This window comes from Hypanus sabinus, chromosome 1 (genome assembly GCF_030144855.1).
Source record: "Hypanus sabinus isolate sHypSab1 chromosome 1, sHypSab1.hap1, whole genome shotgun sequence".
Classification (NCBI taxonomy): Eukaryota; Metazoa; Chordata; class Chondrichthyes; order Myliobatiformes; family Dasyatidae; genus Hypanus; species Hypanus sabinus.
In genome coordinates, this window is record NC_082706.1 from 130,201,191 (window position 1) to 130,220,442 (window position 19,252).

Here is a 19,252-nt window from a genome sequence, read left to right on the forward strand (position 1 = left end):
GCCAGCATAGTGGCTATAAAGTGACATACTGTATAGGATTACAAATGACATTACTTAATTTTATGATTGCTACAATACTGTGTACAAATTCAGAAGAAACATTAAAAGGATAAATAATTAATTAAAAATACTGATATATCACATAAATATCAACACATATATGTTACATTGGATCTCAGTTTTTGTGATTATAACTTTATGCATTCTCACTGATTAACAGCTGAAACAACTCACAATTTATTGCAATTGTGAGAAATGTCATTGGCAACTGTTTCCAAACTACAGACTGACTATGTAAACATTTTAATAAAAATGATGTGATGTCTACATTGAGTTCTTGTATATAAAGAGGAATCCTCTTACCCTTGAAACAGGAACAAGTTGATATAGTTGTAGCTCTTAGTCAGAAAGTTACCAAGGACACGTGTTGGGTAACCACAACGTATCTGATATGCTGACAATCCAAAGTAAACACATTTAACAAAGTACCAAACCTGTGCAACTGAGTTCTGGCTAAATTTTCTGCAAGAAAATGACAAAGAAAGCTTTTTTTTAGAGTTCCATGCCAACAAAGATAAATACACCAACAGAATTAAACTGTACTTTTAGAAATTTCCCTCAAGTATAAATTAGCTGCCTTTGCCAGCAGTAATTTTTGGCCAAAAATTAAATAACAAAGTAATTTTTCTACAAAACTAGCAACTTCTTTGCATAAATTTTACATTTTGTTAAAATAAAATAAAACCTACCGCTCTGTCACCCTTGGCAAGATAAAGAACATCCAGAAGTGGATTCCAAAAACAAGGATGACTTGGAAGATAACTTTTCCTAAGACTGTCTTTCTGAGGTAGAGTGCTCGGTCTACCACCATTGTTCCAAACTGAATTATCAGCATCACCAAAAATGCCTCTGGCACTTGATCCTCTGACAAGGATGATGTTATGTCAGCAGCTGCTGAATGTTTCTGTGGAAGTCAAAGGAAACATGATTCACATATGCCATAGGCTCATAAGAATTAGGCCATTTTGGCCACTGAATCTGCTTTGTCATTCAATCAAAGCTGATTTTTTTTTTAAACAAACCCATTCTACCATCTTCTCTCCATAAACTTTTAATCTCTGCCTTAAACACACCCAATGATTTGGCCTCCAAGCCCTCTGTGGAAACAAATTCCACAGATTTGCTACTTCCTGGCTTAATATATGTAGTTACTTGTGTTTGTAATCTCTAGTATGCAGGAAACCCCAAGACTAGTAAATTTCTCTAAAGCAAAGTCCTGGTAGAGTGAGTTTCTATGTTATTGCCACTCAGTACATGGCTTGAGCAGATCACACTGAACTAAGTTCACATCTTTGAGACAAGCCATGTCTTCAAAGTGACTTCAAAGTGAGCATAACAATGTTGCTGCAGTTTGATAAACAAAAGGGCAGAGATTACCAGCATTTATAAACTTACTCATGTTTTTACATCTAGGATATTTAACTCTGAACCTGCTGGTTTATCCTGCATTTTGCTGAAGTGGACAAATCCTACTCCATGACAGGTAAACAAACCCAGATCCATTAAAGAACCTGGATGTTTAATTATCTGCAACATCCAAGAATCTCCCAAACTCAGCTACTGGAAAATGACGTTTAAGAAATCATTGGCTATATTCACATACTTACGTCAGTTTGGAGTAATTGAATCCCAGTTTGGCAATTGTCAACATTCAGAAAATGGACATCAGAAATTTAAACAGCTGAGGTTTTTGTTCTTGCCATATGAGAAACAAGCATCATAAGTTGGAAAGGCATAACATCCAGCATAATTTACCACAGGTGTGTGATTGTATTGACTAGAGATGCTTAATATTAGGATTACTCATGGTTCATTGGCAATAAAGGTTTGCCTCTGAAGTCCAAACACGGTGGGTGACTGTGGTTTGGGGAAGAGAAGTGTGTATTTAATTGTGAATATTGAATGCATATTTCCTCAACTTCTAAGTAACCTATTTCAATTTATAGTTGTATAAACAAGTAGTTCAATCTATTTTGGATCAACAGGTTCTGAAGAATTGGTGTATGAAATGCACTAAGTCAATCATGAAGAGATGTGAATTGCTAGAGATCTTTATGTTAATTGGAAAGACCTCCTTTATTGTTGGAGCTTTTCTTTGCAAGGCTACTGAAGTTTGGTTATGACTAGACTGAACTCCTGCCTCAGCAATGACCTGAACCCATTGCAATTTGCCTTTCGCCACAGTAGGTCAACGGCAGATGCAATTTCAATGGCTCTCCACATGGCTTTAAACTGCCTGGACAACACAAACACCTTCGTCAGGATGCTGTTCATTGACTATAGCTCGGTATTTAATACCATCATTCCCCCAATCCTGATTGAGCAGTTGCAGAACCTGGGCCTCTGTAATCTCCCTCTGTAATTGAATCCCTAACCGGAAAACCACAGCTGTGCAGATTGGTGATAACATCTCCTCATTGATCATCAACTCTGGCACACCTCAGGGGTATGTGCTTAGCCCACTGCTCTACCCTCTGTATACACATGACTGTGTGGCTAGGCATAGCTCAAATACCATTTACAAATTTGCTGACGATACAACCATTGTTGGTAGAATTTCCAGTGGTGATGAGAGGGCGTACAGGAGTGAGATATGCCAACTAGTGGAGTGGTGCCGCAGCAATAACCTGGCACTCAATGTCAGTAAGACAAAAGAGCTGATTGTGGACTTCAGGAAGGGCAAAACGAAGGAACACACACCAATATTCATAGAGGGATCAGAAATGGAGAGAGTGAGCAGCTTCAAATTCCTGTGTGTCAAGATCTCTGAGAATCTAACCTGGTCCCAGCATATTGATATAGTCACAAAGAAGGCACGACAGTGGCTATACTTCATTAGGAGTTTGAAGAAATTTGGCATGTCAACAAATACACTCAAAAATGTCTATAGTTGTACTGTGTAGAGCATTCTGACAGGCTGCATCACTGTCTGGTATGGAGGGGAGGGGGTGATTGCACAGGACCAAAAGAAGCTGCAGAAGGTTGTAAATCTAGTCAGCTCCATCTTGGGTACTAGTGTCTCAGAACGGCAGTGTCCAATATTAAAGGCCTCCAGCACCCAGGGCTTGCCCTTTTCTCACCGTTACCATCAGGTAGGAGATACAGAAGCCTGAAGACACACACTCAGCGATTTAGGAACAGCTTCTTCCCCTCTGCCATCCGATTCCTGAATGGACATTGAAGCTTTGAACACTACGTCACTTTTTTAATGTACAGTATTACTGTTTTCGCACATTTAAAAAAAATCTATTTAATATATGTAATTGATTTACTTGTTTATTTATTATGTTTTATTTTATTTTTTATTATTTTTCTCTCTCTCTCTCTCTCTGCTAAATTATGTATTGCATTGAACTGCTGCTGCTAAGTTAACAAATTTCACATCACATGCCAGTGATAATAAACCTGATTCTGATTCTAATATATAATAAACTTTTCAATTTCTCTATTATTTGATAATGGGTTTCATTCTTTTCTTTCTGCAGCATTCATTGATACCCAAACCTAAGGAACACCAAGAAAATAGAAGGTGTGGGCATGGCATATTAATAGTGTACACGGGAATGGAGTATAGATGGCGGAAATGGAGTATAAATGGCAGGAATGTTGCATAAGAGAATGAATGTTGTACAGGATAATCATTTAATAATTCTGCAGGCTTGATGATTTACTGTGCAAGGCTCTAAGAATGTGACACCAGTACATAAGAACCAGATTTTAAAAAAACTAAATAGCAGCAACAAAAGTAAAAGAAATATTGCAGGAAAAAAGTCATCATGGAAAATATATTATTGAAGTAATGTGAAGTAGTGTATCAAAGTGGAATGAATATTTTCATTTACAAATAATACATTGAGAAAAAATGTTTGCTCTGAATCAATTTGAAAGCAATAGTATGATAATATCCATCATCATCTGCTGAAGTTTCAACAGAAAATCAATGAGGGACTTCAAGAAAGACTGGGAAACAGACAGGGTTCTGGGTAAAGATGAAGAAAATGTCAGAAGGTTTACAGCAAGTACTCCAGATGTTGTCAGAAATGCTTTAAAATATTTACATACCCCAAACGCTCCAAAGCCAAAGACAATAACAATGAAGTCCACTACATCAGCCATGAACATCAACACATAGACATCTGTCACCGCACTGTACTCTGGGTGGATGATGTTGTAGAAGAAATGTCTTATTGGGAAATAGATTTGAAGTATTCTGAAAAACAATACAATTTGATTAAAGTTCTCCTGCAAGTGTTTACGGGAGAAGCTGATATATTTTAAACTTTATATAGCATACAAAAGCTAGTGAAACAGTGATTCGAGAGTTCTCCTTCCAGTTTAATAATTTGCAATTACTCTTATCAATGTAGTCTCCTCAACACTGGAGGGATGAGTTTGGGTGACTGCTTTGTGGAGCATCTCTGCTTAGTCTGTAGCTGTCAGGTTACGACTCTCTGACTTTGACCTTCTACCTAGCCCAATAAAGTCCAAGCCATCACTAAGAAAAAGCACTTTCATCCTTCAACTGGACACATACAAGCAAGCGCTTTTCCACTGAGGTTGGGTGAGAGTACAACTAGAGGTCATGGGTTAAGGATGAAAAGTGAAATGTTTAAGAGGATCATGAGGAAGACTTCATTCAGAGCATGGTGAGAGCATGGAAGTGGTGGATGCAGATTCGATTTCAACGTTTGGATAGGTACATAGATAGGAGCAGTGTGGAGGGTAATGGTCCAGCTGCATGTCAATGGGACTAGGCAGATTAATAGTTCAGCACAGGCTAGATGGGCCAAAGGGTCTGTTTTGGTGCAGTAGTGCTCCATGATTCTAATCCTGTAGTGATGCTATAGTGGACAGAGAAGAGGAATGTCTAAGATTACAACAATCTCGATCGACTAGGAAAGTGGGCCAAAGAATGGCAGATGGAATTTAACTCAGTCATAATGTGTTGCATTTTGGTAAATTGAACAAATGGCACAGTGAATAGTATGGTCCTGGAGAGTGGTCTGGAACAGAGAATCCTAGGGATACAGGTACAGCGATCCCTGGAAATGGAGACATATGTAGATAGTGTGGTGAGGAATGTGGCATGGTTGCCTTCATTGGTCACAGCATTGAGTACGGGAGCTGCAACATTACATTACAACTACACATGTAGTTGGTGAGACTGCATTTGGAGCATTGTGGGTAGTTTCAGCAAGAATGTCATTAAGCTAGAAAGGGTACAGAAAACATTTACGAGGATGTTGCTGGAATTGGAGAGCCTGAGTTATAAGGAGAGACTGGATAAGCTGGTTCATTTTGCCCTGCTGAGTAAGATGCTGATGGATGCTCTAACAGAGATATATAAAATCATGGGAGGCACTGATAAAGTGAAAGGTCACAGTCTTTTTCGAAGTATGGTGGAGTCTAAAACTATAGGATTAAGGTGAGACAGGAAAGATTTAAAAGTGACATGAGGGGAGTTTTCTCCTGCACAGTTTAGCGAGGGAGCTGTAGAGGTGGGTACACTTTCCAATGTACTGTATAAAAGGACATGCACACAGATAGGAAAAGTTTTGAGGGATATGGTGATAAGCAGCAGGGAAACAGGAATTCGAACTCGGCATGACTCTTTATGTATTTGTGACGAGAAGTCATTTAGTTCTGTTCTTGGGTTATTGATGCTTGACACAGGTAATCTATTCCAGAAAGACCAATTGATGTTAGCCTAATTGTACCAGTACTGAGGCTGATTCTTCTCTTCAAGAATCTATCAACTAAAATGCTTTCATCATTGACTTAAAGAAAAGAAAAATACAGCAGAAAGTCAAAATGCAGCTGCATAAAATTTTGGTTCAGCCTCACTTCGGGTATTGTGTGCAGTTCTGGTCACTCCATTATAGGAGGGATATGAAGGGTTGAGGAGCTTGCAAAAGAGGCCTGCCAGAATGCTGCTTGGAGTAGGTAATTAGAAATAAGGAGAGGTTGGACCAACCTGGATTGTTTTGTTTGGAGCATCAGAAGCTGTAGGGAGATATGATTGAAATATAAAATTGAGATGCATACACAGAGGGTGCTAGGTGACTGAAACCTGCAGCCAGGGGTAGCTGTGGAAGCCGATGTAACAGCGGTATTCAAGAGGGATTTAGATAAGCACGTGAACATACAGCGAATGGGGAGAGAGGAGGACTATGTATGGGCAAAAGGATTAGTTTAATTTGGCATCAGTGTTGGCACAGACATGGTGGGCTGTAGGATCTGTCCCTTTATTTTACAGTTTTACATGTTATGTACATTTAGGTGCATCAAAGATACCTCAAAATTTATTCTCTTATATTCCGTAATCAGTTTTACTTATTAATTTCAGAGCTGTGATGTTGGACAGATGGAAACTGATTTTTCTCTTTTATTGAACATCAGCATTAAGTGATCTGATGGCAGGCACCAGCCTTACAGAAAGGCACTTCATAGTCCCTTAAGTTTTCCTAAAGTCTGTCTTTAGAATAAACGTTAAATGTTTCTTTCCTAGAAAAAGAGGTCAAAATCCTTCTTTCAGACCAGTAGCAATTCGTATCACACTAGAAATTGAGAGCTATTTTCTGCCATGGACTCACATCCATCAGGAAACAGCGAATATCATTGGTGGTGTGGCACTGCTGATCAGAGATAGTGTCACAGCTGCAGAAAAGGAGGAAGTCATGGAAGGGTTATCTACGGAATCTCTGTGGGTGGAAGTTAGGAATAGGAAGGGGTCAGTAACTACTGGTTGTTTTTTTATAGACCACCCATTAGTGACGGGGACATCAAGGAGCAGATAGGGAGACTGATTCTGGAAAGGTGTATAATAACAGGGTTGTTGTGGTGGGAGATTTTAATTTCCCAAATATTGATTGGTATCTCCCTAGAGTGAGGGGTTTAGATGGGGTGGAGTTTGTTAAGCGAGTTCAGGAAGGTTTCTTGACACATAATGTAGATAAGCCTACAAGAGGAGAGGCTGTACTTGATCTGGTATTGGGAAATGAACCTCATCAGGTGTCAGGTCTCTCAGTGGGAGAGCATTTTGGAGATAGTGATCACAATTCTATCCCCTTTACCATAGCACTGGAGAGGGTGAGGAACAGACAAGTTAGGGAAACATTTAATTGGAGTAAAGGGAAATGTGAGGCTATCAGGCAGGAACTTGGAAAAATAAATTGGAAACAGATGTTCTCAGGGAAATGTACTGAAGAAATGTGGCAAATGTTCAGGGGGCATTTGTGTGGAGTTCTGCGTAGGTACATTCCAATGAGACAGGGAAAGGATGGTAGGGTAGAGGAACCATGTTGTACAAAGGCTGTTGTAAATCTAGTCAAGAAGAAAAGAAGAGCTTACAAAAGGTTAAAAAAAACTAGGGAATGATAGAGATCTAGAAGATAATAAGGCTAGCAGGAATGAGCTTAATGAAATTAGGAGAGCCAGAAGGAGCCATATGAAGGTCTTGGTGGACAGGATTAAGGAAGACCCCAAGGCATTCTGCAAGTATGTGAAGAGCAAGAGGATAAGACATGACAGAATAGGACCAATCAAGTGTGACAGTGGAAAAGTGTGTATGGAACCAGAGGAGATGGCAGAGGTACTTAATGAATACTTTAATTCACTACGGAAAAGGATCTTGGCAATTGTAGGGATGACTTGCAGTGGACTGAAAAGCTTGAGCATGTAGATATTAAGGAAGAGGATGTGCTGGAGCTTTTGGAAATCATCAAGTTGGATAAGTCACCGGGACCAGACAGAATGTACCCCAGGCTACTGTAGGCGGCGAGGGAGGAAGATTGCTGAGCCTCTGCAGATGATCTTTGCATCATCAATGAGGACAGGAAAGGTTCCGGAGGATTAGAAGGTTGTAGCTGTTGTTCTCTTATTTAAGAAAGGGAGTAGGGATAGCCCAGAAAATTATAGAGCAGTGATGCTTACTTCAGTGGTTGGTAAGTTGATGGAGAAGATCCTGAGAGGCAGGATTTATGAATATTTAGAGAGGCATAATATGATTAGAAATAGTCAGCATGGCTTTGTGAAAGGCAGATCGTGCCTTACGAGCCTGATTGAATTTTTTGAGGATGTGACTAAACACATTGATGATGGTAGAGCCGTAGACATAGTGTACGTGGATTTTGGCAAGGCATTTGACAAGGTACCCCATGCAAGGCTTATTGAGAAAGTAAGGAGGCGTAGGATCCAAGGGGACATTGCTTTGTGGATCCAGAACTGGCTTGGCCACAGAAGGCAAAGAGTGGTTGTAGATTGGTCATATTCTGCATGGAGTCTGGTGACCAGTAGTGTGCCTCAGGAACCTGTTCTGGGAACCCTACTCTTCGTGCTTTTTATAAATGACCTGGATGAAGAAGTGGAGGGATGGCTTAGTAAATTTGCTGATGACACAAAGGTTGGGGGTGTTGTGGATAGTGTGGAGGGCTGTCAGAGGTTACAGTGGGACATTCTATTCTATAGCCCTTAGCTTCGAATGGAGTCATTGGGACACCATCATGATGGGGTTTTTGTAGCAAGCTTTCTTGTTTTAACGAGGCCAAATTGCTAGCTCGATTCTCAACCCAGCACGGATGGAAAGCGTGCAAGGGAGAAGTGGGACATTGATAGGATGTAAAACTTGGCCGAGCAGTGGCTGATGGAGTTCAACACAGATAAGTGTGAGGTGGTTCATTTTGGTAGGTCAAATATGATGACAGAATATAGCATTAATAGCAAGACTCTTGGCAGTGTGGAGGATCAGAGGGATCTTGGGATCCGAGTCCATAGGACACTCAAAGCTGCTACGCAAGTTGACTGTGGTTAAGGCGGCATTCATCAACCATGGGATTGAGTTTAAAAGCCTAGAGGTAATGTTACAGCTATATAGAACCCTATCCAGACCCCACTTGGAGTTCTGTGCTCAGTTCTGGTCGCCTCACTAAATGAAGGATGTGGAATCTATAGAAATATAGAAAGGGTGCAGAGGAAATTTACAAGGATGTTGCCTGGATTGGGGAGCATGCCTTATGAGAATAGGTTGAGTGAACTCGGCATTTTCTCCTTGGAGCGATGGAGAATGAGATGTGATCTGACAGAGGTGTACAAAATAATGAGAGGCATTGATCATGTGGATAGTCAGAGGCTTTTTCCCAGGGCTGAAATGGCTAGCATAAGAGGGCACAGTTTTAAGGTGATTGTAAGTAAGTACAGAGGAGATATCGGGGTAAGTTTTTTTATACAGAGAGTGGTGAGTGTGTAGAATGGGCTGCTGGCGGTGGTGGTGGAGGCAGAAACGATAGGATCTTTTAAGAGCCTCTAGGTGGGTACATGGAGCTTAGAAAAATAGAGGGCAATGGGTAACCCTAGGTAGTCCTAAGGTAGGGACATGTTCAGCACACCTTTGTGGGCTGAAGGGCCTGTATTGTGCTGTAGGTTTTCTATGTTTCTATGCTTATAATTTATTTTAACCTCATAATAATTATTGGCAAATGCAGCATATCATGCATTTCAATGGCATGAATTCAAACTGGATACAAAGAATATAGGGCCACGATTCAAATATTTTACAACATCTTTCTATGTGTGCTAAATCTTTAGCAAAACAGCAGATTTTTTTTTATAACTAGATATTTCATCATTTCCCACAAAGATGACCATTTTCTAGAATTAGAATTATATCACTTACTTGGCGATGATAATGGCCTTTGCTTTTATCATTTGCTCTCTTAACTTTTCTAATAAAAGCTCTCTTTTGTTCTTTGGTTGAACACTGAGGGACCCACTTCCTTTCCGACTGCTGCTGTTTCGAGTACTTATGCTTCCTGTATGAAAATAGTAAAAGTATTCACCTTGAATTTTAAAATCAATCAAATGACTTAAAGTCAGTCAGCCAAATGCAAAAGAGAACTGCAGATGCTGTAAATCTGAAATAAAAACAGAAAATATTCAAACTTCAAAGTAAATTTATTATCAAAATATGTACAGTATTTGTCCCGTGATTCATTTTCTTGAGGGTAATAGAAATAATGCAAGACCACACTCAACAGGATGGCCAACAGTCAATGTGCAAAAAAAAAGTATAAATACAAAAAAAGTGGAACAAGTAAGCAATAAATATTGAGAATATGAGATGAAGAGTCCTTGAAAGTGAGTCTACCTCAGTAGGAACAGTTCAGTGATGAGATGAGTGATGTTGAGTGAAATTATCCCCTCTAGTTAAAGAGCTTGATGTTTGATGGGTAATATCCGTTCCTGAGCCTGATGGTGCAAGTTTTGAGGCTCCTGTACCTTCTTCCTGATGGCAGCAGTGAGGAGAGGTGGGTGTCTTTGATGATGGATGCTGCTTTCCTGCAACAGTGCTCCATGTAGATATGCTCAATGCCGGGGAGGACCTTACCTGTGATGGACTTTTTGTGGGCTTTTCCATACCAGGCTGTGATTCAACTAGTCAATATACTCTCCACCGCACATCTACAGAAGTTTGTCAAAGTTTCACATGATATGCCAAATCTTTGCAGACTTCTAAAAAAAACTAGAGGTGCTGCTGTATTTTCTTTGTAATGACTCAGGACAGGTCTTCTAAAATGATAAATCCAAGGAATTTAAAGTTGCTGACCGTCTTCACTTCTGACCTCCTGATTATAACTGGCTTATGGATGTCCAGTTTCCTCCTCTTGAAGTCAATAATCATCTCCTTGGTCTTCCTGACATTGATTGAGAGGTAATTGTTGAGGCACCACTCAGCCAGATTTTTTATCTCCCTCCAACATGCTGATTTGTCTCCATCCGTGAATTGGCCAACACCAATGGTGTCATTAGCAAACTTAAATATAGCATTGGAGCTCACAGTCATAAGTATAAAGCATTCAGCTCAGGGACTAAACACTCAGCCTTGTGGTGTACTTATGCTGAGGCAAATTGTGGAGAAGATGTTGCTGCCATTCTGAACTGACTGAGGTTTCCAAGTTAGGAAATCAAGGATCCCATTGCACAATGAGGCATTGAGGCCTAGGATTTGGAACTTATTGATTAGTTTGGAGGAGATGATAGTATCGAATGCTGATCTGTAGTCATTGAAGAACATCCTAGTGTATGGATCTGTGTTGTCCAGATGTTCCAATGAAATGGAATCTACTGTTGACATGTTGTGGGAAATTGGAGTCAATCCAAGTCACTTCTCAAGCAGGAGTTGATATCTTCACTAATCTCGCAAACAAAGTTGTAAATATTCAAAAAATCAGGCAGCTTCTGTGAAGAGAGTGAAATAGAGTTAATGATTCAAAGAATGAAAAACATGCAAAATCTAATAATCGGAAATAAGAGAAAAACAGATCTTCCTAACCTGAGATGTCTGATCCAAGATGTCTGATCTGCTGAGTGTTTCCAACAATTTATGCTTTTGAGTTGCCACATCCCGCTGAAGGCCTTTTATCAGAACTAGGAACAATATTAAAAATTGAACACATTTTATGTGTTAGAGAAAATGTGGGAGATGCTGGTGATGGAAATGTCTGTGACAGGTAGTGTGGCTGTCTCACAGCTCCAGGAACTTGCATTTCATCCTGACCATGGTTGCTCTTTTGCAGTTAGTCACCAGGTAGTCACCTGGTGCTCCAGATTTCCCTCCCATCGCAAAGATGTGCTGGCTATTACGTGAAATAGCTATTGTAAACTACCTCCTTTTTAGGGGTGTTAGGAGAATTGAATGTTTGGTGTAAATGGCTTGGTGTGTAGGGACATCTGGCAGAGAAATGGGGAGGTGTGGAATTGGTCTGAAAAGTTGCATAGTCCCAATGGGTGAAATAACTGCTCACTTCATATGTGAATATGAAAAATGTATAGTTAGTGGCCTTCAGAATGTCTTAAGGTCCTGAAAAGTCCTGTAGATGAGGATTATTGACTGTCCATTTTCCTCTACAGATGCTACCTTATTCACTGAGCTCCTCCATCAGTTCCTTTGTTGTTCCAGTTTCAGCATCTGCAGTACAAGACCTATAATTCATTCATTCTCAGAATCTGAGAAATTGAATATTCCATTTGCTGTGATATTTTTAGTTCAGACATCAGTGTACTATGTTGTGAATGAACCACATCAAACACCATCAGCCCCAATTAATCTCTTCGCTGTACAATTTGGTATTTGAGCATGACCTGACAAAGGTTTTCATATTTTCATATGTTCAACTTTCTTAGAGTTTCCAAAATAAGAGGGAACTTCATTGAAACATACAAAATCATGAGGAAAATTGATGTGGAGATGATTCTGGCCATCTCCTCCTGTGGAAGATTCCAGAAAGGGGTAACTTTTACAAAATAAGAGATCCTCCATTTAAGAAAGCAACGTTGTTCACACAGTGTCAGAAATCTTTGAAACTCGTTTTCTCACAAAACAGTGGAACTAGAGTCTGAGTACATTTAAGACATTAAGGAGGGGTTAAAAGTTACTGTGAGTAGATGTGAATGAAGAGTTGAGGTAACAATGCTTATAGCCATGATCTTATTAGGTGGCTTGATGCACTGAGTTGAACACTAATGTTCCTAAATCTTGAACAAATACCAAAGCAGATTTAGAACTGGAGTTGATTTATTATTGCCATGTGTACCGAGATACAGTGAAGAGCTGTCTTTCAGATAGATTGCACAGATGAATTCATTACACAGTGTGTTGAGCTAAGACAACATAAACAAGTAAAAGAATACAGAATAAAGTGTAACAGCTACAGTGCAGGTAAACAATAAAGTGCAAGTCCATGACCAGGTAGATTGTGAGATCAAAAATCCATCTCATCATTCTACGGAACCATTTACTAGTCCTATATCAGTGGGGGTAGATATTACAGTATCCTTGAAGCTGGTGAAAGATTTCTCAACCATCTTGTAAAAAGAATTTGCTTAGAACATAAGTAACAGAAAGATTAAATTTTACTGTCCTTTGTGCTTTCTGCATTATTTGCCATAACCATTATTTCCCTTGATTTCCTAGACACTCAATGGCCTATCCAGCCAGTAACAGAGTATTTCCAATCTTCTGAGGTAGAGATTTTCAAACATGTAGAATAATATCAACAAAGACACATCTTCATATTGTTATCCTGAATAATCTACCCTTTTCCATTTTATGTTGAAACTGATGCCTTTAATTCTAGACTTTATAGCCAAGGGAGGCAGCCCTGGGTCCCTGTCCTGTTAGGAGCTTGAAAATCTGCCTCGAAGTGGTTATGACTTTTCTTCTGAATTCCAAATCCAAAATCCTGAAAATATGTATCACCAGGCTCAAGGAGAGCTTCTACCCTGCTGTTATAAGACTATTAGATGGTTTCTTAGTACGATAAGATGGACTCTTGATCTCACAATCTACCATGAAATGAACTTGCTCATTATTATTTAGCTGTACTGGATTTTCTACATAGGTGTTACACTTTATTTTGCATTCTGCTACTTGTTCCGCTTGTTCTAGCTCAATACACTACATAATGATTTGATAGAACATAGAACTGTATAGCGCCCTTTGGCCCACAGTGTTGTGCCGACCTTTGAACCTACTTCTATTTGATCAGCATGACGACAATGCAAGACATGCTCTTCGCTATATCGATGTATGTGACAATAGTAAACCCATTTCCTGTTTAGGATCTATTCACTCAGTCTTTTCACACAGGATATGAGTTTAGTAAATGCACCATCTCAAAGGCAAATAATTTCTTTCTTGGTCATAGGAACCATAGCTGAATACAGTGGATGTAGCTCACCAAAGCTCACACATATACAACATGGATAGAACACAGAACAGTACAAGAAGAGGCCCTCAGCCTACAATGCCATGGCAAACTAGTAACCAAATGTCCAACTAAAGCCTTCTGCCTACACAATGTTCATATCCTGCACACTCATGTGCTAATCCAGGAGCCTTTTGAATGCTCCTATCGTATTTGCCTCCACCACCACTCCAGGCAGCACATTTCAGGCACTATGTAAAAATACTTAACCCACATATTTCCTGTAAGCCTAACCCCATCACTTTAAACACATGATCTGTGGTATTCTTATAAACCTCTGTCAGCCTCTGCCACTCCACAGAAAACAACCCAAGTTTGTCCAGTCTCTCCTTACAGTACATGCCATTTTAATTCAGGCAGCATCCTGGTAAACCTCTTTTGCCATCCATCGAAGGCCTCGACATCCTACCTATAATGTGATGACCAGAACTGAATGCAATACTCCAGATGAGGTTTAACTAGAGTTTAATAAAGCTGAAACGTAACATCCCAACTCTTGAACTCACTTGACTAATTTTACCAGAGGCAAATATACCTTTCACCTTCTTTACCTCACTCTCAATGTGCGCAGCTACTTTTAGGAAGCTGTAGATTTGGATCCCGGGGTCCCTCTGTACATCAACACTGTGCTGCATGTGTAATGAGACTGTGCACTGCTGATGAGTATTGCCTCTTTAGATATACAGCAAGACTTCATCACTTTTCCAATCAGCTCTCTGTAGTTAATAACGTCAGGTGACATGGTTGTGTAGCAATTCGAGCACCGCTGTACATTGACACTGATCACCAATCGGGTTTCAATTTCCACCACTGTAAGGAGTATGTATGTTTTCAGCATGAGAGCATGAGTTTCCTCTGGACACTTCACTTTCCTCCCTCATTCCAAAGCCATTTGGGTCAGTAGGTTAATTGGTAGCATGGGCTTGTTAGGCTGGAAGGTTCTGTTACTATGCTAAATTAAATTTTTAAAAGCTTACCCATCTTTCTCTTTCAATATTATCCAAATCTAGTTTCCCTACCACTGGGGGTTGCATCTTCAGCTGTCAAGGCCCCAAGTCCTCTTTCCCATATGACCTGACATCAATTTAGTTTTGCTCAATAATGCTCTTCTGATCAATTTTGAGATTTTTTTCTTTCCAACATTTTTATTGTTCCATATACACAATTACAGAATTCATAAGGATACTTATTATAAATCAAAATAAGATAGCACAAAGTACACTGTATATAAATCACAGTGATACAATCATGATATCCTATAATGATGATCAATCAAATAAAATAAGTTGAAGGATGAAATACAATAGTATGGTTAATTATATTATTTAAAAAAAATCTATACCCCCTACCAAGACAAAGCTGGTTGGTTAAAAAAAAGAGAGAAAAAAGAGTACCATATAGTCTTTTATAATAATAGCCCAGATCTATATTTTAATAACAATTCAAAGATTTTTAAAATAGTTCAGAAAGGGTCCCCGTAACGTTTGAAAATCTTGGTTAGAATCAGAAATCAAACAACGAATCTTCTCTAGATTTAAACATGACATAACATCACATAACCATTGAGCATGTGTGTGGGGGGGGGGGGCAACCTCCTTCCATTTAAGCAAGATCGCCCTCCTAGCCATAAGAGAAATAAAAGCCAGTACCTGCAAATGAGCAGGCTCCAAAATTATAACTCTTTCCTCAACAATACCAAATAAGGCAGTCAAAGGATTGGGCTTAAAACTAACTTGAAAAAGTACAGAAAAAGTTTGGAATACATCTTTCCAAAAATTTTCAAGACTCTAACATGACCAAAACATATGAATTAATTAAGTCTCTCCATTATTACATCTGTCACAGTAAGGAGATATATATGCAATATAATGAGAGAGCTGAGATATTTTAAAGCTTTGCCACAGATGCCATATTCTTTTTGCTGCATTGAGTGTAAGTATTTTCAAATCTTCACACATAAGTCTCAAATATAAAAATGTGCCATACCTCTTTGTGACCTATGGGATGATCGATTTGAGATCTGTGAACCTGTTGAACTTGATCTTCGGGCTGTTGCCTGTTCTGGAAAGTGGACGTGAATGGAATCGATGGATGCTTGTAAATCAATTGACTTTAGAGAACCAAGCGAGCTTTTCCTTTGACAGTCATTTCTGTGGTCTTCCTCACTCTCATCTTTACCAGAAGCATTTTCACTCTTTTCATCTTCATCCCACAAACCATGGCACTAGAATAAATTTTTTTGTTTTATAAAGCTGTAGCACGTAGCTGTAGTAGTGTATGGTAATACAATAATATGATGTCTGATTTTCAAGTGCATGCCTTACAAATGTAGCCTTACACTTCTTGAGTGAGACATCTAGTATTAATAACCATGACACAAATCCCAAATCAAAAAGGGGAATGTGTATTCTCCCCATCACCATGTGGGTTTCCTCTGTGTGCTCCAGTTTCCTCCCATATTCCAAAGTCAATAGGTTAATTGGTCGCATGGGTGTATTATTTGGATCATTTCAAATAATGATTCAAAAACCTATGATCACCATCTATAGAGCAGATTGTTTGATGACCATTAAAAATAGAAAAAGGACATTTTATGATTAGTAAAACCATTGCTACGGTATTCTATGAGGTAAACATTACCAATATTCCAATCACCAGTGACTTTATTACATAATAGATATTATTATGTATTATGTACCAAATAGATATTTAGAAACTTTGGATGTGATACTATAAAGAGGGCAAATTTGTTTCAAACTCTGTTATATATCCTACCTGGTCACATTTTCCACAAATTTCAACATAGAAAATCACGTTGACTAATGTTTAAGTGGCAGAAAGTTGTCCTGTACTTTCAGTAAATCAACAATATGTAATATAAATCTTTTTTTTAGCTCAGTTAATACAGATGTTGTAGTAAAGACCAAAATGGAGAATAATTAGGCTACCGCACCAGCATCTCATCTGGACACATTTATTCTTTCTTTGTTGGTCCCATTGCTACAGGGGTGCTGCTAGTAAAGCTGTCGCCTCTCTGCTCCTGCAACCCGGTTTCAATTGTAACCTAAAGTTTAAAGTAAGTTTATTATCATCCTACATATATGTCACCATATACAACCCTGAGATTTATTTTCTTGCAGGTATACGCAGTAAATCTAAGGACCATAATAGAAACTGCACCCAAAAGGATGGACAAACAATCCTTGGACAAACAAAGACAATAAACTGCAAATACAAAGGGGAAAATATAGTAATAAATATTGAAAACATGATGAGTCATTGAAGTAAGTCCATTGGTTGTAGAAATAGTTCAATGATGGGGCAAGTGAAGATGAATGAAATTATCCCCACTGGTTCAAGGTCTTTTTGACCAAAAGACCCATAAGATATACAGTAAGAGCAGAATTAGTCAATTTGGCCCAACGAGTCTACTCCACCATTTCATTACGGCTGATTCAATTTTCCTCTTGGCCCCAATCTCTTGCCTTTCTCTGTATCCTCTGTGCCCTGACCAATCAAGAATCTATCAATCTCTGCCTTGAATATCCATAAAGACTTGGCCTCCACAGCTGCCTATGGCAACAAATTTCACAGAGTCACCACTCTCTGGCAAAAGAAAATCCTCCTCAACTTCATTCTAAAAGGATGCCCCTCTATTCTGAGGCTGTGTCCCCTTGTCTTAAAGTCTCCCACCACATCCACTCTATCAAGGCCTTCCACCTTTCAATAGGTTTCAATGAGGTCACCCCTCATTCTTCTGAATTCTAGTGAATACAGGCCCAGAGCCATCAAACACTCTTCATATAACAAGCCACTCAATCCTGGAACCATTTTTGTGAACCTCCTTTGAACTCTCTCCAGTTTCAGCACATCTTTTCTAAGATAGGGGGCCCAAAAGTGCTCATAATTACATCCTTCCTTTTATATTCTAGTCCTCTTGAAATTAATGCTAAAATTGCATTTGCCTTTCTCGCCACAGACTCAACCTGCAAATTAAACTTTAGGGAATCCTGGACAAGGACTCCCAAGTCCCTTTGCACCTCAGCTTTTGTATTTTCTCTCCATTCAGGAAATAGTCAACACTTCCATTTCTTTTACCAAAGTGCATGGCTGTATATTTCCCAACACTGTATTCCATCTGTCATTTCTTTGCCCGTTCTCCTCATCTGGCTATGTCCTTCAGTAGCCTATTTCCTCAAAACTACCTGCCCCTCCACCTATCTTCATACTATCTGCAAACTTTGTAACAAAGCCATCACTTTCAACTTCCAAATCATTGACAAATAACGTAATAATAATCAGTCCCAACACAGACCCCTACAAAACACCACTAGTCATTGGCAGCCAACCAGAAAAGGCTCTCCATATTCCCACACGTTGCCTTCTGCCAATCAGCTGCTGCTTTATCCATGCTAGAAACTTTCCTGTTATACAATACCATGGGCTCATAGCTTGTTAAGCAGCCTCATGTGTGGTATCTTGTCAAAGGCTTTCTGAATATCCAAGTATATAACATCAAGCAATTCTCCTTTGTCTGTCCTGCTTCAAAGGATATCTTCAAGGAAATCCAACAGATTTGTCAGGGAATATTTTCCCTTGAGGAAGCCATGCTGACTACGGCCTATTTTATCATGGGCCTCCAAGTATCCTGAGACCTCATCCTTGATAATCAATTCCAACATCTTCCCTACACTGAGGTCAGACTAATTAGCCTATAGTTTCCTTTCTTCTGCCTCTCTTCCTTCTTGAAGTTTGGAAAGACATTTGCAATTTTCCAGACTTCAAGAACTATTCCAGAATCTAGTGATTCTTGAGAGATCATTACTAATGCCTTCAGAATCTCTTCAGTCACCCCTTTCAGAAGTCTGCGGTGTACACCATCTGGTCCAGGTGACTTATCTAACTTTAGACCTTTCAGTTTCCCAAGAACCTTCTGTCTAGTTATGGTAACTTCACACACTTCATCCACCTGCCCGCCCCCCCACCTCCCCCGACACCTGAAACTTCCACCATACTGCTAGTGTCTTCCACAGTGAAAACTGATGCAAAATACTTGTTCAGTTCATCTGCGATTTCTTGTCCCCCATTACTACCTCTCCAGCATCATTTACAAGCAGTCCAATATCCACTCTTGTCTCTCTTTTACACTTCATGTATTTGAAGAACTTTTGGTACCCTCTTTAATATTATTGGTGAACTTACTTTTGTATTCCATCTTTACCTTGTTAATAACTTTTTAGTTGCCATCTGTAGATTTTTAAAAGATTTCCAATCCCCGAACTTCCCACTATTTTTTGCTCTATTATATGCCTTCTATGACAGTTTTGACTTCTCTTGTTAGCCACAGTTGTGTCATCTTTCCTTTAGAACACTTCCTCCTCTTTGAGATGCATTTATCCTGTGCCTTCCGAATTAGATCCAGGAATTCTGCC

The 19,252-nt window shown here is 39.3% G+C and overlaps 1 protein-coding gene across 1 annotated transcript in view; it reads right to left on the reverse strand.

Moving 5' to 3' along the window:
• LOC132397577 (piezo-type mechanosensitive ion channel component 2-like) overlaps positions 1 to 19,252 on the reverse strand; it is a 566,872-nt gene that overhangs the window by 21,020 nt on the left and 526,600 nt on the right. Inside the window, exons 41-45 of the mRNA XM_059976392.1 lie at positions 15,807 to 16,044; positions 9,731 to 9,866; positions 4,123 to 4,270; positions 750 to 964; positions 364 to 522 (exon numbers count right to left, since the gene is read on the reverse strand). Coding sequence (XP_059832375.1) covers positions 364 to 522; positions 750 to 964; positions 4,123 to 4,270; positions 9,731 to 9,866; positions 15,807 to 16,044 — 896 coding nt within the window. The remainder of the gene's footprint in view (positions 1 to 363; positions 523 to 749; positions 965 to 4,122; positions 4,271 to 9,730; positions 9,867 to 15,806; positions 16,045 to 19,252) is intronic.